The following is a 25,830-nucleotide window of genomic DNA, read 5'->3' as shown; positions in this document are numbered from 1 at the left end:
TATAAAAGAAATGGAAATTAATATAATTATATTTTGGGTTCTTCATGTTCTTCAATATCAGAACTCGAAGAATTATGCTTGGTTGATAGAATTTATATTGAAAAATAATCCTTAAGTATACAATTGAGTGATAAAATTTAATAAGAATTAAAGAAAAATTGCAATGTTTTAAAACAATATGATCTACAAGCACCTAGATTTATATTAGTGACGTTATAGTTATGAGATTTGTCTTTGCTATGCAAAAAATCTCTTGAATACATGTCACTATTGTGACAAAGAAAAAAAAAAATGAGAAGTTAAGTTATTTGTATAAAATAACTAACTGTTTAGTTTTATAAATGTAAAAAATTTAGTAAAATTAAATAACACGTACATAAAATGATAATCTTAATAAAAGAGCATTAGAATTGTTCATAATAGTTTTGTAATTATTACAATCATTTCTGTAGATAAGAATATAATTACTTAAGCACACATCTAATAGATATATATATTTTTAAATAAAAAATATTGAAGATGTTTATATATATTAATGAATTTATTTATTCAGTTGCACACATATTGTGAAAATAATTTCAATTTTAACTACAAATATCATCTTGGCTAGTACTCGTATTTAAAGCAACCTCACTTGCCAGGGTATCTAAGCCACCATTTTAAACGACTCCTACCCACTATACAATCAAATAAAGTCACAATACAATCAAATAAATGATGATTAAAACTATCCAATCAAATGTACAAATTTCGTAATTTTATAACAATAGACCCTACCAAAAGTATAAGGACTTCGTGTTACTAAACCACTATTTTCTTATATAATCACATTTTTATTAGAAACTAATTTCCTGAACCAAAAAGACAACAAATAAGAGTCCTGTATTTTTATATTACATCAGGCTTTGTTCTGGCTATATTTCTGTTCATTAAGATCAATAATTAATATTAAACTTCTGTAATTTATTTTAGAATAATTACGAGGTATTGACATAACTGTTCTTCAATTAATCGTTCCCAATGAAATGTTCGCTGACAAAAACGTCCTCCACTGGCAGTCAATGAAAAATACAATTCATTCTGTGGTTTTTGGACAAAACATCAAATATACATCTTACCAAAATATTCTTAAAAGTCAATACTTATAAGAGTGAGAACTCTAAGTATTCAACATGTTTCTTTTAGTCTTCATAGGAGTTACCGACAGATTTATGAAAAACTAAAAATTAAAACTTAACTTTTGTCTATGAATCACTTAGAGTGAAAAAAAGCATAGCAAACAGACTTACGGAGGGACTGTAAAGCTTTCGAATTTCCACGTGTGAAATTACAGTTCAAAAAGTTTGATCACCTGCAAAACCTAGCTGTACAACCTGAATCTCATCTAAAACCTGCAGGTCACCATGAAGACTTAAGAAATGTCACCACACAGCATGGATAGGAAGTTTGTTATGATCTGGTGAAGCATATCCAGTAGCCTACACTAAGAACCATGTTTTGATTAGACGGTGATCTGTAATACAGAAGGCATACGCCTCAGCGTTGAACACGAAGAAAGGCTGAGAAGTTATTGCGTGTCAAACTTCCATTTTACCGGTAGACGTGTTAATCAAGCAGGTCACATTCACTTATCTTCTCATGGGAGGTGCAGCTCCTCTACCCCCCATTGGAGGTGGTACGGAGCCTCTGGCGGCTGATCGAGCCTGTAGACAAAACGCAAAAGCAAGAACTTTAACAACTTTTTCTGTAACAAACAAGCTTGGTTTCACTTGTCATCTCACCATACTTAATAAGATGATTGAGGCTCTCATAACTGCAACATACTATACTATGACCCCCAAATTAAACAAACTAGAAGAACAGAAACACCAAAAAACAGATACCCAAACTGAACACCTATCCAGCTAACCAGTGCTTGGAACTAATACTAGCTCAGAACACCTAACAGTGATATGAACGTAAGTAGAGGAGGGCACACTAACCTTTGCCTGCATGGTAGATGCTCGACCACGACCAACCCCAACACCTGACGATCCCTTACCCTGCACATTGAACACAGTTATGTTAATTAATAAACCCACGAAAGTCCCCATTGTTCTTCCATGGTATAACGCTTCAGAATCCCAGGCTACAAACTTTAATACGTGAGAAAACAGCGTCTGAGACATCTTCAGAACAAAGAGGGATGGTGGAAAATATTGCACCTTAATCTTGGCATCCAGGCGCTTAAACATAGGGGCATTCTTGAGCATATCAGGAATGATCATATATCTGCAACACAAAGATTACCGAAATCATGAATTCCGATAGTCCATATTTCCTAACTAGGAAGTGTTCGTACCCAAGTTCCTTCCAAGGAATTTTCTTTCACGCCCGCTGGATGGCGCAGATAGCAGAAAAACCAGACAAACAGCGAATAGCACAATCCATTCAAAATCAAAATTAGGACTCTAAGAACAGACAGAATATGAAATCCAGCAATGCAAAAGTGAAGCTCCAGCTCCCAAAATATCAATGACGATTAAGCTAAAAAGCCAATATTAGATTTTAGTAACTCGAATCCCAAATTTCTGAACAGGATGAAGAGCAAAACACACCTCACTTTACTTCCTCGAATGAAAACGTGTTCTAATTGAGAGACTTTTCCGTCCTGAAACACGAAAACCAAAGACCTGTCAACACGAGGCCACTTCACAACTGAAAGGACAGAGCGGGCATGCAAATTGACTGATGAACTCCTTCTAATACCCCCCAAAATGAAATGAAGGCTAATTTTTAAGTCAAGACAGAGACTTAGAAGAGATATGAAACCTCGCACCATGTGATCAGCAGCTAATTTACAGATGAATAATTTTTTTGAGCTACCGGGTGGCTAACACAGTTGTTCCAGCGTTCCGGGGGTGCTTTCATTGAAACTACCTACAAATAACGTAATTTAATAGAGAAATAAACGGCTTTTTTTCTTTTTCACATAGAGAGATTCTACTAGAAATAGTAGATTGCCAAACTCCACACTCTGAAAGACTACTGACAAGCGAGAGACCTTCGATGAAAGAGGGGATGTCATATCAGAGAGATTTTAAATCCGGTAACCACAAGAGAGAACATAAGCATTCTCGCAATTCTACGCCAGAAGTGAAAACAGTCCTGAGCGCTCCAATCACATATCCCATATATCAGGCAATACAGGGTTTGACAACTCAATATAACAATTGCCCTAGAGCGACCTTCAATATTTTCTTGCACTACGTAAACCCTAAACCCACATAAACGAAGTTACACGAAATAACCACAACGCGCCCTAACTTCTACAATGAAGTATGAGAAGGTCCGACACAAGCATTCCAAGGTATTAATGCTCTAAGTCGAAAATTCACCTTAGCAGTATAGGTGATGGACTCGAGCTGTGAGTTCCAATTATCCTCGCATTCAATCAAGGATCCGCGATAAACTTCCCCACTCTTCAACTCCACGGTCACAATGTGACCCTCTGCCTCATGGAGCAATTTCACCGGGATGCCCAGACTCTTACTCATGTTTCCGGGTCTAGAGACCTCTCTACTCCAAAGGGTTTGAACAGTTCTCTCAACAACGATGCGAAACTTGCTTCTGCTCGAAAACAAGCGTGTTACTTCAAACGATCAAATAGACGAAAACAGGAGGGCAATGCGCATTGTGTCGAAAGCTCAAAACGTGTGTAACGGCCAAAACCTTGACGAGGAAAAGTTGTGCAGGTATGGCAATGCAGACAAAAACCAAATGAAACCCTACGTGGATGAAACAGAGTGTGGCCTGTTTTCATTCATCCTTTCATCGATACTTTTGGATGGATGGATTCCTTTGAGTGAGTGAAGGGGTTACTATTTCGTGAAACAAACCTTGAAATGCAAAGATTCGACACAACATCAAGACTTATAAGATTTTTTAGTTTGTGTATTCAATATTTGAAGAAGTTCATACAAGATGATGTTTTAAAACTTGAAATAGTAATTTGTCTTACCGACCTATCATGTAAATTTGATTCTTTAAATAGATTAGTAATTTTTCTCACATTCAATTGATAGTGCAACAAATGTTCATTTTAGAATTAAATGTTTGCTTTGTATGTATTACAATAATAATAAAAATAAGGGTAAGAATTTTATGTATATATATATTTGTGTGTGTGTGTGTGTGTGCGTGTGTGTGTTTTGTGTGATTTCATTCAATACGATGCAAATAATTCATGTTGAAAACTATGATAATATTCATATGTACCACTCTTGTGTACGTCCAAGTTTGATTACAACAATCATAGTAAAAGAAATCACCATTAGAGAGAGATCAAGATATCATATATCAGGATCATTGCAGACAAACGTTTGGTTATCTTTATAATTATAAACGCGGAGTCTATATATTGTGGGTTTTACATTAATAATATTTTACATCTATTTTTTGATTTTTTTGATTTTTGAAGGGATTGTAGATTGGTTCTTCCCAAGAAATGCCCCCCTCATTCGTTATATGAAGTGCATTCAGGTACGACCTCAACGTTCCCATGAATTACTGACACGTCAGCGCTGTTCCCGTGGGCCGTGATATGGACCGAGCGGGTCAGACCCGGCCCAGCGTGGAGAGGACGGGTGGGAGAGGGGAACAGAAAGAGCGTGAGCTTCGTCGTCGGAGTAGAGGAAGAGGAAGTAGGAACACGAAGGATCGAGCAATCAACACCAGATTGATTACATGTTGGCTATTGTGGCTAGCGGCCATGGCCACCCCTCGCAGCTCGTTTTCGGCCCCGCAGCCTCCATTCGAACGCTTATCTGGAGAGCATGGCGCCACCACCAATGAAATGCGTCGCAAGGCGTGCATCGACTTCCTCCTTCAAGAGAACTACCTTCTTACTGCCTTCGAGTTTCTCCACGAGCTTCAGGAGGACGGCCTCGTGGAATCGGCTACGAAATTGCAGCTGTTTTTCGCCAATTCCGACATGTTCCCGCCTGAAGAGCTTGCCAAAATGCAGGCCTTACAAGGTTTGGAATGCGATTTGCCATGCGTTGCGTTTCTCGCTGTCCCCGCGCCAGTTCGCGGTATTTTATTTAATTAAATAATTTATTTTTTTGTATGTTTCTTCCATTCCTCCCGAGCTGTAGATACGGGTTCGCAGATTGTATCAAGAACGAGGTTCACATTCCCTCACGTGGATAAATTGCATCAACAGTGCGCCATCTCTGCATTACTTTTCTGCACTGTCTACCTCATGACGAGCCAGTGTCGTAGATCTGATCGCCCTAATTAGTTTGGTTCATTCTCCTAAATGTGCATCTTCTTTCCGCCAGATTATCATGTATCCATTCTCATTTTTTAATTCAGGAATTGGTCGTCTCCTTTGTTTCAACCAATTGTTTATAACGATTTCAGACGATCATATGAAATGAGAATTTCTAGTACTACACATCTATTTGCCTGTGAAGTGTCACCGAGCAAATGATATAGAAGGGGCGAAAAACTTAGTTCCTGGATCAGACAGCTCAGAGTACCAATGGATATTGTTGGTGCGCAGCATGGAGGACGCATTTGGTTGTTCCTCAGAGAAATCGAGTGCTTGAGGGTTTGCAGGTTCATTCGTCTGACCTAAATTCGGGCCTGTGTATATTCAGGTATTGATGCTGTACAGCTTGCCGAGGAGAAAGAGCTGACTGCTGAAAAAGCTGCGGTTTGTGAGTATGAACTACGCCTTGCTCGGGAGGACATAAAGAACTTACAAGAGAAGTTGTCAAATCAGGTGGAAGTTGCTTCAGATCTTTCTAGGCCTGGTAAGTGGATTTTTCATTTACTGGTATGAACTGCAGTGTTTTTCGGCCTTACAAGAGTGTCATGAGCAAACGGAATGTTGAATATTTTGTTGGCCGGAGTCACGTCGTGTATGCTTACAGAATCTGTAATCCTTGCTCGAAACAACTCAGACATAGAATTGTTGTTTTTCTCTGGCAGATGTTAGTTTGACGGATACTGCAACAAATGGTGAGAAATCGATGACTAGCAACGGGAGCGTCAAAGTGCTCGGGAAGCTTGGTGAAAAAGAGAAGCTAGATATAAATTGTGCAGTTAAGGAGTATCTGATGGTTGCTGGCTACAAGATATCTGCAATGACTTTCCAAGAGGAGGTATCTTTTAACTACTGAAAATTCAGAATTTAGTGTATTTCGTTTTCAGAGAACTCACCTTCTTATGAGTTTATGTCTGACGCATGAAGTGTTTTATATCGTGGTACGACGATATTGTCGCAATGCATGAATCCAACTAGAGGGAATAGCCTTAATCATCGGTATGGTTGGTGGTCTGTTACGCGGCAACTCGTCAAGGTTTCCATGGACGTTCGAAACGGCAGAAATGGCATAGAAAATTCATGTAGATTTGCCGGTTCTAGATGTAGGCACTAAATGAATTTCGTTTTCGTAAGATTACAGGAGCAGCTGTTTATTCAAGATCGATGTCGTATAGTATTTGCAATGCAACTTTTGATATCGTTGGATTGTGTTCATTAAAAAGCCCATTCAAGTTTCTCATGTTGTATCCAGCTGAAAATGAGGAAAACCTTGTATGCAGGTGAACCTTGATTTGGATGACTGGCCTGACACTGTTGCACATGTGCCTGATGCTCTTCGTCATTACTATCACGCATTTGTTTGTTCCACGGCCGAAGCGGTACTGGTGCGTCGACATACTTCCCCAGCATATGACCTGCGGTTGGCAATGCTTTTATTGCGCTTTTCCTTTTGTAGTCGGCTCTGCCATTTGGAATGCAAGCGTATGCATAAGGACGCCTTTGTGTCTTTGTTATTCTCTTTCTTTCAGGATAGAGAGGCGCTTGTGAAAGAAAACGATGTTCTTCTTCATCAGAACGAAGCCTTTGAGAGGGAGAATCTGTCCTTGGCCAAAACAGTGGAACAGCATAGAAAAGGAGAGAGAGAGTGGGAGAAGCAGGTGAGTATTTGTGCTCGGCCTAAATTAGGAAGCAATATTATTTTTATTAAGCATGTGATACTTCCAAGCCTATTGTTGTTCAACAATTTTATCATAAAGCTATAGTGGTTGTTTCTTTGTAACCAACCTTCATATGTGAGCGTGTATAATATAACAAGAGTCTATCGACCTTCTTCTGTTTTGTGGCAGGCTCAGCAAATGAAGGAATCATTTGAGCAATCAACCAGGCTTTTAAATGAGTCTAGAGCTGAGGTTACTTCATTGAAATTGGAGCTAGATAAGTTGATGTCGAGTAGGAAAGTTGAAAATGTGCAGCAATCAGTTGCAGAGCCAACAACTGCACGGTTAGAGTCCAATTTAAGTGCGGCATTGCCAATCCTAGAGACAGAGTCCAACCTCGCACAGCTTGATCCCATTTCAATCGCAGCAACAGCAAATCCAAAGACCGACGCTGGAACTGAAGGTGTAAACGGTATTGCAAAAACGAGGATATCACCTGTTGAAAATACACGTGCATATGCGGGTTTTAGCTTTGTAGAAGATATACTAGAAGTTATTTTAGAAAATAGCACGACTTTGGTAGATAGCAATGGGTGCAGGACATCAGGTGGACATGACAGTAGAGACGACACACGTTCAGACAACGAGCATGTGAACTTAAGAGAGCTTAAGGATATACACGACCCAGTATGTTTCCTGTTCGTTTGTTTCTTCTTTTATCATTTTAGACTTGTGTAACAAATGAGACTTTGGTTGGATTTGGCTACGCATGGTTTTCGTTTTGTGAAAAGTATGACCGCTAATTTTTGTGGCTCCGTTATCGAGCAGGAAGTTGAAACCGTGCAGATACTGGCTGACGCTTTGCCCAAGATAGTTCCTTACGTGCTTATTAATCACAGAGAGGTTTCTTTCATTGTCCTTTCACCATACACTGACAACTTTGTATTCGTGCATAATAAGTTATGATGCCCCATAGTTCTCTTCCTTCAAAATTTGTATCGATATCTACTTGGTCTCCTATTTCTTCATGCAGTGCTGTACTCATGTTATTTTGTTACGCTTTCATCCGCAGGAGTTACTGCCTCTCATCATGTGTGCTATTGAGAGGCATCCGGAGAGCACTGTCCGAGATTCACTTACGCACCTCCTCTTTAATCTGATTAAACGACCAGACGAAGCACAACGACATATCATAATGGATGTAAGTCAAGACTTTCTTGGATAGTGGGTATCGCCGTTGTTGTGCCGACTCATCTGAAAACAGTCATGTTTTTATTTGTTCATTAATTTCGTTACTTTCTAGCGGTATGGTAGCGGCCTGTGTCTTTAATTATAACATTTTAGTAGAAGAAACTGATGTCTGAGAGAACATGCTTTTTGACATCTATTATTCTCCGATTTTTGCAGTAGCAATTGAAACTGAGTTTGTTATGTTTCAGGCATGTGTAGAGCTATCCAAAAAAGTTGGGCAAATGCGGACCGAGACTGAGTTACTACCACAATGCTGGGAACAGGTATGTGTCACAATCACATCCTCTGATGGGTATTATTATTGCAGTTGAGGCTCTGCCAAAGGTTGGTTCTCTTCTGGATTATTTAGGGTCTGTGAGTGTGACTAGTCGCGGGCGCATTTTTTTCTCTATTTATCCTGATAGCATGATGAATTGTCCACAGATTGACCACAAGTATGAGGAAAGAAGACTTCTGGTAGCGCAATCGTGTGGAGAGTTGGGCCAGCTTGTGGGATCTGAAATGCGGACTTCTCTTGTCTTATCCATCATACAGCAGTTAGCAAGTGATCCAGCATCGGTAGTGCGGGAAGCTGCATCTCATAATTTGGCCGTACTTTTGCCCCTCTTCAACGACATGGACAAGTATTACAAGGTCAGCCTTGCCGTGGGGCCAACCTACGGAGCTGCATTTTGACCTCCTGGCTCGCCGGGGGCACAAAGTAAGCACTGTAGTTGGGTTCCTATAGATTTCTAGTGTGGACCCTACTGTGCTTGAGAATTAATAAACTTAGGCACCGCCCTAATTTAAAATGATTAAGTCGTTATTCAGTCTGCAGCGTGACCTTAGCAGGCCTGTTAGATTCTAAAGCTGTCAGAAGTCTTCTGGCATGGATTGGAGTGTGATTGTGAATAAGCCTGGAGGTCTCATAGGTATTAGCAAGGATTTGATTTAATTAATATTGCATGTAAACTCGTCACGTCTGGTAGTTTCAGCCTATGCAGTCGTTGAAGTTTGATTTATTTATTTATTTCATTCGATTCTCCTTGTGTAGAATATTAACACTGATTTTTTCTTTTTCTTTTTCTTTTTTTCGAGCAAGCACAGGTGGAGGATTTAATGTTTGATTTGGTTTGCGACCCCATGGGTCCGGTTGTCGATACCAGCCTGAGAGAGCTTGTTCCTGCATTACTAGCTTGGAGAAAACGTGAAAATCAATCCCCATTTCAACTTTATAAGGGACTACTCTCCAGGCTTCTCCTTGCTGCCCAGGTGATTGCCAGTATTTATTATGCTGTTGTGAACTGGTCATATGTCACTCCTTACTTCGAGAATTACAGAATTTGAGATTAATTTTCATGTTGTCGTCAGTGATCTTTGTTTAAGACTTCAAATATCTGCTTTACTGAGTTGTCAGAGTTTTGAAGTTCGAATGTTTTAGTTCACAAATACTTGGTATGGTTATAAATTTGCAGTGCTTATAAGTACGTCATTGTGGCCTTGCAGCGGTGTCCGCCCATGTCTGGAGTGGAAGGTACTGCGGAGGCACAGCTTCGGACTCTGGGAGAGAGAGAACGGTGGAGCATCGACGTCTTACTTCGCTTGCTTACTCAGCTACTGCCAGAGGTGCAAGAAGCTGCTGTTGAGGCGTGTCCATTCTCAATTGACGCATCTGATGTACAGAAGGACGCTACTTCCTTCACGCAAGTCGTCATCAAATCGTACGTTGGGTAAGCACATGTCCGTCTTACCATCTGCTGTCACTCTAATCTCGTTCTTCTGTTCCTCAGGAGATTGGTCCGGTCTACATGCTATTTCATTCCAGAAATAGTGGGTAGGGTGTAATTAGGATGTGTTCCTATTCTTGAACGGCTGTTCTAGATCACATATACTTTTATGTCTGTCCTTCAAGCATTACGTTATTTGAAGTGATCTGTGTTACTTCGCTGCTCTTTTATCCAATCTATGATGTCTGTATTGCTTTGTATGATGTGGAGTAATTGGTACTGCTGTGACGGTGCTTCAGATCCAATACGGATTGGCCAACACTCGATTGGCTAGTTACGGACTGTTTACAAACAGTTCTCCAGCTTGCTCGCATGCTTCCTCCACGAGAAGAAAGCCTTCGAACTCGCCTTTGCAAGGTATTTGAGCTTTTGATTGCCTTAGATTTCGTAGACAGGTTTCTTGGCTACTGCTTGCATGTAGATAGAATCGGGAGTATACATTTTTCGGACTGTTACCGCAGTTATGATTTTCTGTGAAAGGGTGCTTCTGACATTTGTCCGTGACATGTAGGTTCTTCTAAAGATCAATGATTGCTTTGGCGTCAATTATCTCCGGCTTGTTATGCTCCCGATTTTCCGTGCTGCCAATGGTGACGACTTTGATGATGCACATATGTCGTTCAGATTCTCTAACCGTGTCAAAGGTACATGTGTCAAGTCTGCCTGGTCTTGATGATTTGGTTCTGGTTTTTGGTTGTGAATGCTGGGTTTTTTGTTGTCATTCTGACAAAGTTCTTACCGTCCCTTACTTGTCTTACTTGTATGCGTCATTTTGGAAGCCGTCTTGATGGCTAATGGGCGAGGCTTGATTTCATGCGACATCCAGCTTTCTAATCATATCTTCCTGTTCTGCTGCCGCACGATTCTGCTGACTCGATCCAACAATTTTCATATCACTGAAGAGAATGTGCTGGTTCTGTTCGCCTAAAGTACACGTTTTCTGGCATTTGTCAGGTTTCAAACCAAGGACACCATTGGAGGAGCGTTTAGCAACCATGTGCGTGCTGCCTCTGCTTTTGGCCGGAGTGTTAGGTGCTCCGGGTATGGAACCAGAGGATCTGGCAGTCTACCTGAGAGATCTTATTTTGAGGTCTAGCCTCACCTTTGGTGCTTGGACACCTACGAAAACTTCAGAACTTATTGATTCTGTACGTTTTCTCTGGTAAGTGTTTTCTGTCAATATTCTGTATATTTTGCAAAAGTAACACGTTTATTGAGAATCGTTAGGAGAAAGTGCAATTGTGAATACGGCTTTCTGTACGCATCTTTTTAGTCTAGTGTACACATTGTGTTGATCATTACATGAATATAGTAAAGTTAGCGCAAGATTCAGTGGTTTTTCACCGCTGAAAGTGCTGGAACAAATGTTATTTCCATAGTGCTTTCTGGGTTGCAGTTTGGCTGTTGAGACACAGAAGCGTTGATTGTGGAATGTAAAGCGGCACTTGCGAATTCTGGTTGCATGGGATGGGCTGACGAGCATATGCCGTTGGGTTTTGAAATGCAGTACATTTGAGCAGCATCATGCAGTTATTCTTGGCGTTCTATGGGAGCTTGTTGTGAATACTAATGCTGATGTGAAAATCAGTGCAGCTGTACTCTCCAAAGCGCTGGTTAGAAGCTACTCTATTTGATTGGAGACCACACATTTTGTGAAGTGGGATACTGGTGTCGTTTGGGTTTTTTGAAATCACGAGGATTTATTTTTGTTGCCTATCATGTTGTCCGTGAAGGTTACATGAGCTCGTGGTTCTAAACTATGTTGACGGGACGTGGCCATAGGTTGGAAATGTAGAGTTGAAATCTGCTACACAGCAGGTTATCCCGGCTTTGGTGACCCTTGGTTCAGATCCTAACGCGGATGTTAAGCATGCCACTATCGATGCTTTTGGCGCCGTAGCTCAGCATTTTAAGGACGATGAGGTAAGTAACATGAAAATCTATCCCATGCAATGCATTTGATGAAAGAACGTCTTTGTAAAGTTTATTGAAAGCATATAGCCCAATGACTATGTTCGATGCAGTCAAAGTTTGCAAAAGATGGCTGCTTATTTATTTTGTGATCATGAAAGAATTACATTTGGTGTTGGATTATTGTTTATCGAGGGTTATGTCAACCACTACCGGGGTCAGTTGTCTAAGTAATAATTTCGATTTACAGTGTTCCGATATTGGATTCAGTCTGAGGTCCGGCGCACCTAGAACATGACATTGTTATCGAGGATGTGACTAGAAGTAAAATAAGCTTTTGTGCGCGTGCAGGTCGTGGACAAGGTCAAAATGCAAATGGATTCGTTTCTCGAGGATGGATCGCACGAAGTAACAATAGCAGTGATTCGTACTCTGTCTGTGGCAATCCCACTGACGGCATCAACCTTACGAGATTATATCCTTTTCCAGTCGTGCCAGCATTCACCCGAGGGTTCTTACTCAAATATTTTATTCCCACACGCGGTTTGGATTGATAGTATCAGGAGAATGCTATATTTCTAGGATCGTTAATCATCATATCTCTCCTAACTTTATAGACATAATCCGGATCATGGACTTAACTTTTCACACATTTGCTGAACAAGCTCTTCATATTATCGGGGACACCAATGCCTAGTGCCAAGCTAGCGCGGCGACGCGAGAGGGCTGATATTATATGTGAAGCCGTGCGTGCATTGGATGCTACTGGTAAGCCTCTAACTCGATTTGATCTACAGTTTTAGTAGCCATGTTCATCTACTGTCGGTACAAGGAATCTGCGGCCCCGGTAGGTTGCATTCAATTCGATTACGTCTGTGTTGTGTGGACACCTAACGCAGTTTGCATTTAGAGTGATATTTATTTGTAGTTGGTAAGGTATGTTCTGAAGGAGGAGTCGACATTAAGACGTCACATTTATCATCAGAAGAGAAATTTTCATGTCAAGGGTTACTTTTCATGTCAAAATCACAAGATTGTTTCAAAGAAGTTGGCGTACTTCTCTGTTATGCGCTACCTTAGCTGCGAAACGTAGGGCAACTCAGACCAGTTGCAGCATTTCGGAGCGAGAGAGAGAGAGGCAGAGGCTGAGGTAGAGATGTAGATATGTTTATTAAAACATGTTAATGTATTGAAATCTGGATTTTGCAAAAGCTTCATAATGTTAAATTTTACTTATAGTGAATAAATTGCATATTTCACCAATTACACTTAATTTAGTGAAATGTATTATCATGTTTGATTCTTACGATCTAAACTTATATTATTTAAGTTTAGTAGAAAAGTTATATATATATATATATATATATATATATATATTCCTCAAATATCCTGAAATATCAAGAACACCCTTGTATTTTTGATAATAGCCAATATACTCCTTAAATTTGTAATAATAGGAAATGTGTCCTTGTTGATGGTAAGGTATTACAAGTATTTCTTATTTAGTTGTCATTTGGGTCCCCAGATTGATGGCTACATACATTTTGCCACACCATTTTTTTGCTCTTTGAGAATTGGAAAAATCTTGCTTCTTGTTCTCTAGTTTGATTTGCAAATGAAGCCTTATATTGCAAATTCTCAACATTGCCTTGCTACAATAACATTCTTCTTGCTATTGTACTTGTGTCATTCAAATTGTATGCCACTACCACCATCTACATACCACCACCACCATCTACTTGCTCACAACCCTATGCTTTAGAGAATAAATTTGATTTTTGGGACAAATACTAAACTAAGAAGGTGACACCACACAAGGGTAATGAATCACCCAAATCATGTTTTTTAATGAAAATTTAAAGTCTTTTGTTTAAGTGTGGAAGTCATGTGTATGATATATGCATTTTCAATAGTAATGGTATGTAAAAATTTGCCAAAATGTGTACTCATTCAACTCAAGAGGTAATTTGTCAAAATATCTTGAAGAATAATTTGATCTACAATTGTAAAATTCAATTGGCTTTGACCTTGTTATCTATTATGTACTTTTGTAACAATAATTACAAGTATTGGAGCACATGGGTTGCAGTATTCCAACCAATAAAGACATCCATAGTATTTAAATTTCAAATAGAGAATTTAATATTGATGAAAATTGTGACTTCCCAATAAAATAAAAATAACTTAAGTGATTGTTTATTAAGATTCATGTTTAAAAAAATTGAAAATCTATCAAGTTTTAATATTACATAGTTAATATTTCATGTTGTTGGGATTCTTTTGTCTTTTGAAGGAATGATTCTATAGGAACTATTAAAAAAAAATAACATGTTATAAAGTTTAAAACTTGATTTTTTTAATATTAAAATTTTAAACAATTCAACATCACATAGATATGTTTAACATACACTTCTAACCTGATGTTTGATACTATATGGAGATGCAAGTATAACAACCATGGCTTGGTTGTTTTAAACTTGACACTTCAAATAAAAGTGATATAACACAAAAAAATTGTACTTAAATTTCAAAATTCTCCTATATATATATATATATATATATATATATTTCAAGACATTAATTGTTATTACTATAATTATTAGAATTGGATCATTTTAGCAAATATTAAAGGTAATATTTTTATTTCTTATATTCCAAGTGTACATTAATGATAAGTTTATGCATTTATGAGTGTGTGTAACCATAAATGAATAAATGAATAAGTTTTTGGTATTTGTCTTAACAATATGTACCACATTCTGGTACACTTATTGAAAATGAAATACAAAACTGAGCTAGACACCCTCCAGTCACGCCCGACGGCAGTGTGAACGGATCCAAAAGAAGCCCCGTTTCGCACTGGGGAGAAAACAACTGGCGAGGAAGCCGCCAACGCGTGGTCAGAAGTGGACGTCGCGCGGCGGTACGCGGCACTAGTGGTATGGCACGGCACGGCACGGCACGACGCGGCAAGGCGAGGCAGCTGGGTGGTCATCCAGGCTGGTCCCTGCGCTGCGAAGTCATGGGACATGAAAGTAGAGACACAGACTCTCACATACTCACTCACTCCCCGTTGGTTGCAGAATCATTCTGCTCAATCTCCACTCGCAAATTCCCTTCCTATCCTCCTCCTCGCCCTCGCCCTCGCCCATCCCCTTCCGCCTCGCACACACTTCCCCCTTTCTGCTCTCTTCCCCCCTGCTTCTGGCCTCGATTCATTCCCCAGGTGAGCTTTCTTGGCTGGATTGTTCTCGTGTGGACACTGCGCAGTCGCTGTGCTTCTCATGTTGTGTCATTCTTTGTGGTGCGAGATTTCTTGGACTTTGGAGAGTTGGGTTTCTTTCATTCTTCGTAGGGCGGAGACTTTCCCCCAGTGGGTCGTGATTTGATCCCCGTTTGGGAGGTGCTACTCGTGTTGGTCAGTTTTGTATGGCCTTTCTTCGGCGCTAACGTTGTAGCTTATGTTTTGCCATGGGCACTTTTGTTGGGATCATTCGGGACGAAGTAGTGGGTTCGGTATCTGTATTTTAAACTGGAAGCGTTGAAATCAGTACCAGTGCTCTTCACGGTTAAGTTGTGTTTGTGGAGGTGTACGGGGTGACCGACAGAGTATGTGTTACGTTTATGATAGAAGTTGTGAAATGGACTGTTTCGGTATTCGACCACTGTTTCCTTCCTGTGTAGGACCTGGGATGTATTTGCGTATCTGAAGCTCAGAGCTTGCGGGAATGTTGTTTCTTAACTTGCTCGCCTCCTTTTCTCGAATGATAAGCTTGTGTTCCATGAATCCCGTGAACCTCTTCTCGGTGGAACCTCTTCTGGCAGATTATTCACCATGCACTTGCTCATGCCGTAGACGTCACCTTGGTCTCAACAGAATGTGTTGTACTTTAGTCTGCCTAGTCAAAGATCTTGAGTGTCCTTCTACCAGAATCGAGGATAGGCTTTTATTTCATTTTATTTTTACTTTTAGTGAATCATGGTCTTGCTGGTTTGCGTGATAATCAGAGCTGAATGGTGGTTACCGTGTTCTCTTTGACTGGTATTATCTTTGTTCGCATTTCGGGTTTTCTTTTCTCAACATCCTCACAGGTCTATTTCTGACTTTGAGCTGATAATGTATGACTGTGAAGATGTTTCTTTAGCAATCGTTGTCTTTGTTGCGCAGTGGACAGTATGTCGTCAAACGGTTCCAAGGGTGTCTCCAAGCCTGACAAAGGTGGAAAGAATGAAAATGACAAAGTCATTGTGAAAGTGGCTGGCGTTGTCGTGGCAACGGGCATTGCGTGGAGTTTGTACAAGACATTCAACAGATCCGACCATCCCCTTGTGAATACCGAGAGCGGAATTCAAAAGGATGCTGCGAACGCCTATGACAACACAAAGGTAGATGTTTTGGTCGCACCCCACTGAGATTTCTTGCATCCCTGCACATATCTATGCGTCAAGTATATCAAATCACAATGCGGTCAACACTCTTGTAAATGGGATTATAAGAGTTTTTTTTTTTTTTTTTTTTTTTTTTTTTTTTTCGTTTCTTTTTCTTTCTTAACGTAAGCCTAACAAGGCTCCAATGTGGGTTTAATGTAAAAGAGAACTAAATTCGATGTAATTCTGCAATGTGCTGTACTTACGCACTTGTGGCTATTTCTCTCGCAGAGGAATGCTCAAAACGTAAAGTCTACTGCTGACCAGAAATCTAATCAGGTAAGAGGAGGTCTTGGGGACGCCGCTGGAACATTGGTTCACAAGCTTGAGGATGTAGGCCACAAGGTGCAGGATTCTCTCCATTGGGGTGCGCACACAGCTGAGGAAAAGGCTCAAGCAGGAAAGGAGTCCGTGCAGGAAGGGATTCGAGAAGGACAGAGGTATGTTAAAGACAAGGTGGGTCAGATTGATGACAAGGCTCGCTCATCCAAGAATGAACTGCAAAACAAGGGATGGGGAGCAAAGAATAAGGTGGAGAGTAAGGTGAAGGATGCTGAGGCCACTGCTGAGAAGAAGGCAAATGAAGTAAAGCGGCAGAGCAGGGGGTTCTTTGGCCAGTTTATGAGCGAAGCTAAGGACACCAAAGCGACTGTTGGGGACAAGAGCAGGGATGCCAAGGGAACAGCGGAGGAGAAGGGCAGAGAAGCCAAGGATACCTTGAAGGATGCCGGTAGCAACATCAAGGGCTACGCTCAGGACAAGAAGGAGAAGGTGCAAGAAGCTGGAAAAGATATTTACGGTAAAGGTTTGGACGCGAAAAATCGAATTGACGGCAAGCAAGTCACCATTCAGAAGGGTGACACACTGTGGGGCTTGTCTCGAAAATACAACGTACATATCTTACTTTAATCTCAGCTACTTTGTCGATCATCTTCATTTGTCGTTTATTTGAGAAAAGATCATACAGTCCAGAAATTTAGAGGCCTTTACTGAACAAGATCGAAGGTGGTAGGTTGATGCTGTCTCGACGGTCTGGTTGAGAGAAAATTCATTACTTGTTGCTGACTTAAATTTATGTTTTACCGTAATATGCATTATAATGCAGGTTTCAGTAGAATCGTTGAAGGCTGCCAATGGCATTGTTGTGGGGGACAGTCTCGACGCCGGAGATGTCATTACCATTCCCAAGTAAAGGGTAGACGAATTTCTGTAGGTATCTTTTTTCATACTGGCAAGGATCTGCAGGCTATGTAGTTGCTACATGCGACTCTGTTCAACCATTTGTAGTAGTCACGGCCCTATGCTGTTGGTCCTTTTTCTAGTTGCAGTGGTGCTGCATGTCAGTGTAATTTACATTGAGGTGTAGAAATTTGTAAAGGCGTCTGATGAGGCGAACTCATCAGGTCCCGTCGTGGGTAAGAAGATTAGCTTTCTGCTCACTTCGTTGTAAAATGTTCATGCGGGATAGAATCTCGCACCTAGAAATTTGTGAAATAACGAATATATGCAACTGTGTTTGCCCATCAGGTTCCAATTAAAGACTAATGATAAGTTCCGAGTTTGTCAAAATGAAACCGAAGCAAGCCACCTTTAATTAGAGAGTAATTTAGCAGTCCCCAATAGTACTTTTCATGCATAGTTTTATTTATTATTTGCGCGTAAATTGTAGAAGTTCAACTTAGGGTTAATGAGTTATCTTTCAACAACAATATCGCTGAATAATTCTTACATGAATTTTTGGCTGCAATGTCAAGGCGAGTTCCTTTCATTCCGGCTCAGATATTGTATTTCCAACCGCCACCAACAAACTTGTGGTGATTGATAAAAGGACGATGACAAGCTAGCCAATCATTCTATATAGATAGACTTTCATAAAGTTTCAAACTGTCGGCCTTTGCTACACAAATGCCATTGTCAGGATATGTTTGAGGCACAGCGCCACGCATGGTCTACACGTTGCAACCTCTTTATATCTAGAGAAGAATGGGAACAAAAACGTGAACTCTTAGATTTGAGGGGTAGCAGTAGTAACCCTTCTCGACAGAGGGCGGAACAAGTAGCAGTATTGAAGAAAATAAACTGGGTGACATCAATCGTAAATTTTGCATGCCACAACGGTAGGTCACTAGCCTGCACTGATCTGGTCGCTTCGCATCGTCACTTTCCCTTACCATTCAGTCGGGGGAGAAGTTGAATTTGAGACGAATCGAGGAGACTGAAGCTTGTATGCCGACAACTCCTGCTTCAATCTACGAGATGAAGATTACCACTTCCACTAATACATATTTAATTGCTGACCTGTCCATCAAGGAGACTATCGTTGAAGACAATGACCCGATCCACTGTAATTGCTAATTCTTTAGAACAGAAACTGCATGATTTGTGAAAGATTGAAATTCTGGGCTGAAACGAGACTGAACGATTGTTAAGCAGCTGTGTGATTGATTATTGAACCTTGTCTATGCATTCAACAGGGTTGGCTTCCATGCTACTCCATGTACTACTCCAGTTTAAGCACAAAAATTGGATCACTCCACCGTGTACTCACCACAACGTTAGCTGTCGAAAGATCTGCAAGATCTCCAGAATGTTTGACAGGCCAGTTTCAGAACCTATTTTCCACTCATTCAAGGTACTAGATTGGATGCCATAAAACTTCATCTAGGACAGCGTGTTCTACTTCGCAAGAAAAAGTTTCTTTCAAGACCGTGACACCCCTCAGGACAGCAGCCAAGCAAATCACGGTCATCGCCTGCTGCTCCTGAGGTCTTTCGCAAGGTTGTCATGTGCGCACAGGAAGTCCGAGAATGATGGCACTCATGCTGACTGTTGAAGCTAGAGTTTTAAATACTGGTTCATTATTTTTGCTGGAGCATCCTCTAGATCGCCACCGCTACCCTTCTATTCAATGCATTACAATACGCTCTTCTGCTGGAGTTCAGTTACGACTAGATTGTCCTGCAATACCCAACTCAATATTGGGTGCACTGAATACTATCATTCGCAACTACATGTGAACGACCTCGACGACGTCCTCCGTCCACGGACGACCCCAATCATTTCGACTGAGAAGACAATGAAATTCAGCAGACGCAATCGTCGACATCTGTCGTTCGTTTGACAGAGAACCTTATCCACATCCCATGAGCCTTTGTGCACTGTGCATTATCTCCCATCTTCTTCGGGGTTTAGGGTTTAGCGTTAGCAGTGTCTGAAGATTGGAGATCCTAGGTCAATACCCAATTGACAATAATTTGTGTGGAGCGTGATACTCATGAGAGAAATTGCTAAGCACGGGTGAGTTTTGCCGGAAGCGAAGTTGGTTTGTAATTTCATAGATGAGATTTGGCCGGAATCGTTAACGGTTTAGGGTTTAGAGTCACTCGGCTGGCAGTCAGTTGAGTCTAGCGAACCAGTCTTTGAAATTTTGAGATATCAAAGAAACGCGGATGCTCCACAGCAGCAGATTGGAGTAACGAAAATGAAGTGAATTGAGGCGTATTCGAGGCTCTGGTTTCCAGCTCCCATGGCCTGCTTAGCTCGCACTGTGTCGGGTTGCTCGTCTGGCCCCGCTGCAAGGTCATTGGAATGGGCTCAAGCAAGTATCGTGTCTAACTCCTTTCGAATAATTAGGTTGTATGCTGGATCTCGTGTGAGAAAATCCGTAAAGCAAGAATGTGTGAAGTATTGCTTGATTGGATTCAGAAATGGGAAGTTAACGGAGCGACCCATTGCGGCTTCTGCATTTAATTTTGCAAATAGGTTTTGGGCGTCTCCGTCCTCACCTTCAAGGGTGACGTTTGATGGACCATTCTTTGGCTCTCATAATTTTTGCAGTAGTTCAAGTAGCGGGTCTAGGTTCAACGATAAGGAAAAACATTCCACATCCGTAGAATGTGTAAAATCGAGTTCAACAAACACGAATGCCGCTTTCGAGAGAAGGCGGCAGAGGTACTTGGAAAAGTTAGCATGTCCTGGTTGTGGAGTTTACATGCAAGACACGGATCCAAAAAGACCCGGGTACTTCAAAATGCCAGCCAATTTCGGGAAATCGGACGATGAATTTGAGGAAAATGTGGTTGGAGGCATGGAAGAAGACGAGTCGGAAGAATTTAGCGACGATGATGATGAGGAGTTCTCTGGAAGAGCCGAATTGGACGAATCTGATTTTACACTTGACGAGGACGAAGAAGATATGGACATGGATACTCGACTGAAAAATGCAACAGAGTGGAATGAGATAGGGGGCAATAAGCTGGCTGGGAAGGATGCTTGGGCTGAGATACTGGGTGGGAAGAACTGGCGAAAGAAGGATGGAGCGCAGGGAGAAGCAGAGGAAGAGGAAAAAGTTGTGGTTTGCGCTCGCTGTCATGCCTTACGGAATTATGGGAAAGTCAAGGATGAAAGTGTGGAAAATCTACTTCCCGATTTCGACTTCGAGCGAGTAGTTGGTGCACGGTTGAAGAAGGCCTATGGCAGGCGAGCAGTGGTTTTGATGGTTGTGGATGGATCAGATTTTGATGGCTCATTTCCACGAAAAGCGGCCGAAGTGCTTGCTGAGGCTGACGAAGAATTAGGTACGGCTTGGCAGGAAGGCAAATCTGGGAACACCCCAAGGTTGTTAGTTGTGATGAACAAGATCGATCTTCTTCCCAAGCAGATCTCTGCTAATCGTCTCGAGCAATGGGTACGCCGAAGATCCAAAGCTGGGGGCGTGACCCGAATTGCCGGCGTCCACACAGTGAGTGCGTTCAAAGGGTGGGGGATTGAGCAACTGGCGGATCACATAAAGCAGCTTGCTGGTCCCAGAGGAGATTGCTGGGTTGTTGGTGCCCAGAATGCTGGAAAGTCTTCCCTCATAAACTCCTTGGCGAAGTTTGCTGGAGAGAAGAGGAGAGTGACGGCGTTGACGGAAGCAGCAGTTCCTGGTACTACACTAGGGGTTCTTAAGTTGGAAGGGATATTGCCAGCTCGGGCACGGCTGTTTGACACGCCAGGTCTGATTCATCCCCATCAACTCAGCACCAAGCTCAATCGGGAGGAGCTTAAGTTAGTGGAAGTGCGCAAGGAACTGAAGCCCAGAACCTTTCGCGTGAAGGTGAGATTTTGTCATACTTCACTACTTCATCCTCAATCATGTTCAACGGTTTTTCTACATGCTCTACAAACGCATTTTCTCACTATTTATCATAGGTTGACCTGGGGGCTGTTAAATCTTCTTTGGTATGCTTATTATATCTGATGTAGGTCAAGGGAGCTATTGATTATACAGTTTTCTTGGCTCGATCAGATTATGAAGAAGGCTATTGTTGTTTGTTGGAGATAGCAGAACTTTCTTTCTGTCATAGCTAAATCTCTTTGAATTTGAACAGGTAGGTAGCACTGTGCATGTAGCAGGACTACTTCGACTGGACGTTATGGAAGCCCCGTCTGAGAGCATCTATGTGACTGTCTGGGCATCTGCTCTGCTGTCTTGTCACATGGGAAAAACTGAGAAGGCTGAGGAACTTTTCGAGAAGCACCTCGGTGACAGATTGGCGGTACTTGTTTTCCTCTTACTTGGACACATGAAATATCTGGACTATTTTTGTTTCCTCCTTGTTACCACTTGCACCTTCTCTCTGATCCCTCGAACCATCTTTTTAGTGATAATGATTCTCGTGGAGCACTGTGTTAGTATTGGTTGCTCATACAGCCAGTTTTGATAAACACGCGTGCTGGTCTAATTTTTCTATAGCTTTTGTATACATGTGCGGACGTTTATTTGTAAACTCATTATATTGGTTCCATGTTTCTACAGCCACCGGTGGATAAGGAGCGTGCTGCCGAAATAGGACGATGGGTAGCAAGGAGGGTGACCGTGACTGGAGATTCTTGGGAACACAGTAGTGTAGATGTAGCTGTGGCCGGTCTGGGCTGGGTGGGCATTGGCGTCAAAGGCATTGCAGTTCTGCAAGCTTGGACGTACGAGGGCGTCCAGGTGACGACTCATGAAGCCATGGTATTCGACATGGCGGCAATCTTTGAAAAGCCCGGTTTTACTGCAATGAAGTCTCCCAACAAAGGTGACAAGAAGTCCAAAGGTCAAAAATCAAAACCGAAGCAGACCAAACCTATGGAAGAAATGGTCTTTTGAACAACTTTGGCTTATGTTTTGAAGTCTCCTTTGTGTCATTTCAAGTAGTTGCGCATCAATTTCAAAATCTTTAGCAGATAGACGCGCTGCTAGGTATTCATTACTGAACTTAGGTTAGAGACAAATATCAGTTGAAGTAAACATTAAATGGTGCAGTCTAGAGCAGAATCGAACATATTTTAGCGTCAACCTTTTGATGAAAAAAGTATTTTTCAGAACAGTAAATCTTAGCAAGTACTCAAATTCCCAGATGACTTATCTTAGCCACCCAATTACCGACCTCAGCCTGCCGTATCTTTTGGAACACATATCTCGGTTTTTTCAATTACAAAAAAATTAGAATTCGATGATTTCATAGGTCAAAGTTGGAGTTGCAGTGAATTTGTTGATTTATATTTTTGAAAGAGAGTTTAGAAACAAGTACAATATTAAAATTTGAATTTTATTACTAATAATAATTTCTAACACATGGAGAACAAGAGTGAAGAGTGATTAATAGAGAACATTTTGGTTCTACAAATATTTATGTGATTTTGATTTCTATACGATCAGCAATATTTATTCCACTGAGTTGGCAAAGGCATATATCCTTAAGGTTTAAATAAAATATGCTTTTATATGACTGGTTTTACATTGTTTTCAGTTATCATTGAAAATTATGAAATTCTATGTGGTACAAATACAACAAGTAAATTAATTTGAGAGGATTTGTTTCAATGTTATATTGATCTTATAACAATTGAGTCCATACAATATCTGTTATCTCTGTTAGACCTTTAATTTTTTTTTAAGGTTTTTAGACTTGTATCAAAACAGCATACATTTATATCAGTTAAATATAATTTAAATTAACTAATATCTTTTATTTGAAAATAGTTATTGCTGTACTAACAAAAATAGTATATGATAAAAGAGTAAGCAAAAGCATATAATATCATAATATATATATATATATATATATATATATACACACATACACATATACATGTAGAAAAATTTATTAACTCACAAGTGGTATTCTTGAATCATTTTAGGTGTTTTAATGCTCTATCATAATCAAGTTGATATAATAATTCCTAAAACTATTACTCTATTTTTAAAAATTATTGCCTTTTTAAATTTGACCACTATTTTATAATAATTTGTTAAAGCAACAAGATTGTTTTATTTTGAGGTTACAACTAAAAATAAAAAAGATGGTAGAAAATGAGATACATTGTAAAATAAAAAATCATTAGCTAATCTTTATAATTTTATATTTTAGAATTAATTTTATTTAAATAGAAATAATATTATTCATAAATTATTTATTTTTAAACTTTAGATAAGACCATGCTAGTTCTTATTTATTCATTTTAGCATCACAAAAATTCTTAAATATAAGTACACATCCTTTATTCAATTAAATGAGGTCAACAACCTCATCAATAGCTATTACATCTAATATATTAATATTTTAATAGTAATGTAAAATATGAAAAACTCCAAATCTTTTGTATTTTAAATAAGAACAATTGATAGTAGCACCAAATATTGGAAAATAAAACTTAAATCAACTACATATCCAATATAGTTCCTCCAAACTGCAATTGATTGGTTGCTTAAAGTGACTTCTGGTAAGAACTTTATCTTGGCCTATGTCACCTCTTCAAAATCTTCTGGTAGCTTTTCTTAATTTATATTTAAAATTCCCATGCACATCAAGAACTAATAAGATTGGAAGAAATATCATGTTTCATACTCTTGTGGCCATATATAATGTATGCTTACAACTAATGTTGAGAGATTATGACATTGAATTCAAAGAAAGGACAACATGAAACACAACCTGCAATTTTATTGACTAAATGCCCACAAAGCACGACTAATAAACATACATCAGCAAGATTGCATTAGATTCTATGCAAGGTACCTTCCAACACTAAGTATGATAACAAAAAAATTATTTAGCCATCTGCTTACATGAACATTAACCAACTGATCTATCTACCAAAGTATGCTTTTCAATGCCATAATATATGACACAAATGTTCCATCAAAGTAACATACGGTTTCAATTGCTAGTGTGTAAAAATTTCAATAGATCATATAGAGCAATAATGGTTTGCAAGATTATACATACATGTATTGACACATAATCCTTTAGCAGAGATTCTATTGAAGAGCTCTTTCAATTGTAACTCCAAGTCCAAAGGCAAGGAGCAAATTCTACTCAAATTTATTGTTGAGGTTGCTGTTGGACTTCTTGAGCTTTAAGTTGTGATGGCACATATAGTCCAGTATGTAGATGCTTGTGTTGCTATTGATATTCTTAAAGTCTCACAATACATGTCGTGTGGTCTGCAACTTCTTTGGAGCTAAATTAAGTTGTTTCTGCACAACATTCAATATTTCAAGACCACTTAGAAAATATTGTAGACAAAATGAAGATTAGTGAATAATCATACAAATAATGTTGTTTTGAGTTAGAATGCTTGAGAGGAGAGGGTTTCACATGTGAATTGGAAACCTAGTTGGACAACCCAGAAGATGCCATTACACTTCAACCCTCCAATTCTTTTCAAGATGGAATTTCAAAAGCCGTGAATGTTGCTCTCAATGAATTTTGGCAACTCTTGTGATAATAAATATTGATATGGACTAGATTTGCTCCAGTTCCAGTTTTAAGATGTCCTCACATTAGTCAATGATTGGTTTTGTTAAAGTATTATGAATTAGCAAGTTTAATTAAGTTTTAATGTAAACAATGATGATTGTGTGATGTAGCCAATTAGAAGGCCAATTTGTCTCTTTTGTTTATGACATTGATTTATACCCCTTTGAGGTATTTTACAATAGAGATTGAATGATGCAAGGATCATCCATGTCAGCAGGGACGTGGCAAAAAGTATGACTCACGTGTCCACCTCGGCACAAAGTGGCGTCACGGCGCGTGCATGTGGCGCTGGTGGCCGTGGAGGCGCCCTTTCACCGCTGCTCCAGTTTCACGCGCGGCGCCTTCTAAGCGGATTCCGTTTCCACCCGATTTGCGTTCCTCGACGTTGGCAACGACGCGATCTTTTGCCGCATGGGCATCGCAGGAGCTCTCTTCGGAAGGACCCCCTTTTGTAGCAAGATTCTTCCCTTTGATCAGATCCCAACTAAAACTCTCATGGGTCACTAACTGCATGACTGATTCACTGTCGGGTGCGCCGCTGTTCGATCAAGTCGTGTGAATCACATGCTCGATTCGAATCTTGGATTTGTTTTTGCTACAAATGACTAGAATTCGAAATTATCGTCTGCTGCATTCACAACCGCTGAGCCAATCACATCAGTGTGACTTGATTTTGGAAGTAAAAGAAAAAGGAAAAGAAACTGTGATGAATT

General features: G+C 40.1%; 4 protein-coding genes across 4 annotated transcripts; 3 read left to right on the top strand and 1 right to left on the bottom strand.

Moving 5' to 3' along the window:
• Positions 1-1,285: 1,285 nt before the first annotated feature.
• Positions 1,286-3,695, bottom strand: LOC112294975 (small nuclear ribonucleoprotein SmD3b). Its single transcript, XM_024546007.3, has 5 exons — positions 3,378-3,695; positions 2,598-2,650; positions 2,205-2,271; positions 1,983-2,042; positions 1,286-1,703 (listed from the first exon to the last, which is right to left on the bottom strand). Exons 1-5 carry the CDS (start codon positions 3,534-3,536, stop codon positions 1,629-1,631), a joined length of 414 nt encoding a protein of 137 aa, XP_024401775.1. The 5' UTR covers positions 3,537-3,695; the 3' UTR covers positions 1,286-1,628.
• A 958-nt stretch (positions 3,696-4,653) lies between these two features.
• Positions 4,654-13,163, top strand: LOC112295497 (uncharacterized). Its single transcript, XM_073540726.2, has 20 exons — positions 4,654-5,015; positions 5,643-5,798; positions 5,977-6,149; positions 6,592-6,696; positions 6,841-6,969; positions 7,159-7,656; positions 7,798-7,872; positions 8,042-8,170; positions 8,409-8,483; positions 8,644-8,853; positions 9,307-9,471; positions 9,706-9,929; positions 10,226-10,343; positions 10,498-10,630; positions 10,941-11,148; positions 11,494-11,599; positions 11,769-11,909; positions 12,249-12,374; positions 12,551-12,665; positions 12,826-13,163. Exons 1-20 carry the CDS (start codon positions 4,751-4,753, stop codon positions 12,975-12,977), a joined length of 3,303 nt encoding a protein of 1,100 aa, XP_073396827.1. The 5' UTR covers positions 4,654-4,750; the 3' UTR covers positions 12,978-13,163.
• Positions 13,164-14,966: 1,803 nt separating this feature from the next.
• Positions 14,967-17,848, top strand: LOC112295277 (uncharacterized). Its single transcript, XM_024546611.3, has 4 exons — positions 14,967-15,123; positions 16,066-16,283; positions 16,557-17,216; positions 17,431-17,848. The coding sequence occupies exons 2-4, from the start codon at positions 16,074-16,076 to the stop codon at positions 17,515-17,517; spliced, it is 957 nt and encodes a 318-aa protein (XP_024402379.1). The 5' UTR covers positions 14,967-15,123; positions 16,066-16,073; the 3' UTR covers positions 17,518-17,848.
• Positions 17,849-19,503: 1,655 nt separating this feature from the next.
• On the top strand, positions 19,504-22,811 carry LOC112295276 (GTP-binding protein BRASSINAZOLE INSENSITIVE PALE GREEN 2, chloroplastic). The gene is made up of 3 exons (XM_024546610.3): positions 19,504-21,423; positions 21,698-21,865; positions 22,126-22,811. Exons 1-3 carry the CDS (start codon positions 19,852-19,854, stop codon positions 22,459-22,461), a joined length of 2,076 nt encoding a protein of 691 aa, XP_024402378.1. The 5' UTR covers positions 19,504-19,851; the 3' UTR covers positions 22,462-22,811.
• Positions 22,812-25,830: the final 3,019 nt, after the last annotated feature.

Source organism: Physcomitrium patens, chromosome 18 (assembly GCF_059467195.1).
Source record: "Physcomitrium patens ecotype Gransden chromosome 18, ASM5946719v1, whole genome shotgun sequence".
NCBI classification, from domain to species: domain Eukaryota; kingdom Viridiplantae; phylum Streptophyta; class Bryopsida; order Funariales; family Funariaceae; genus Physcomitrium; species Physcomitrium patens.
The sequence above is the reverse complement of the archived record's forward strand: the minus strand, read 5'-3'. Positions and strand labels throughout refer to the sequence as shown.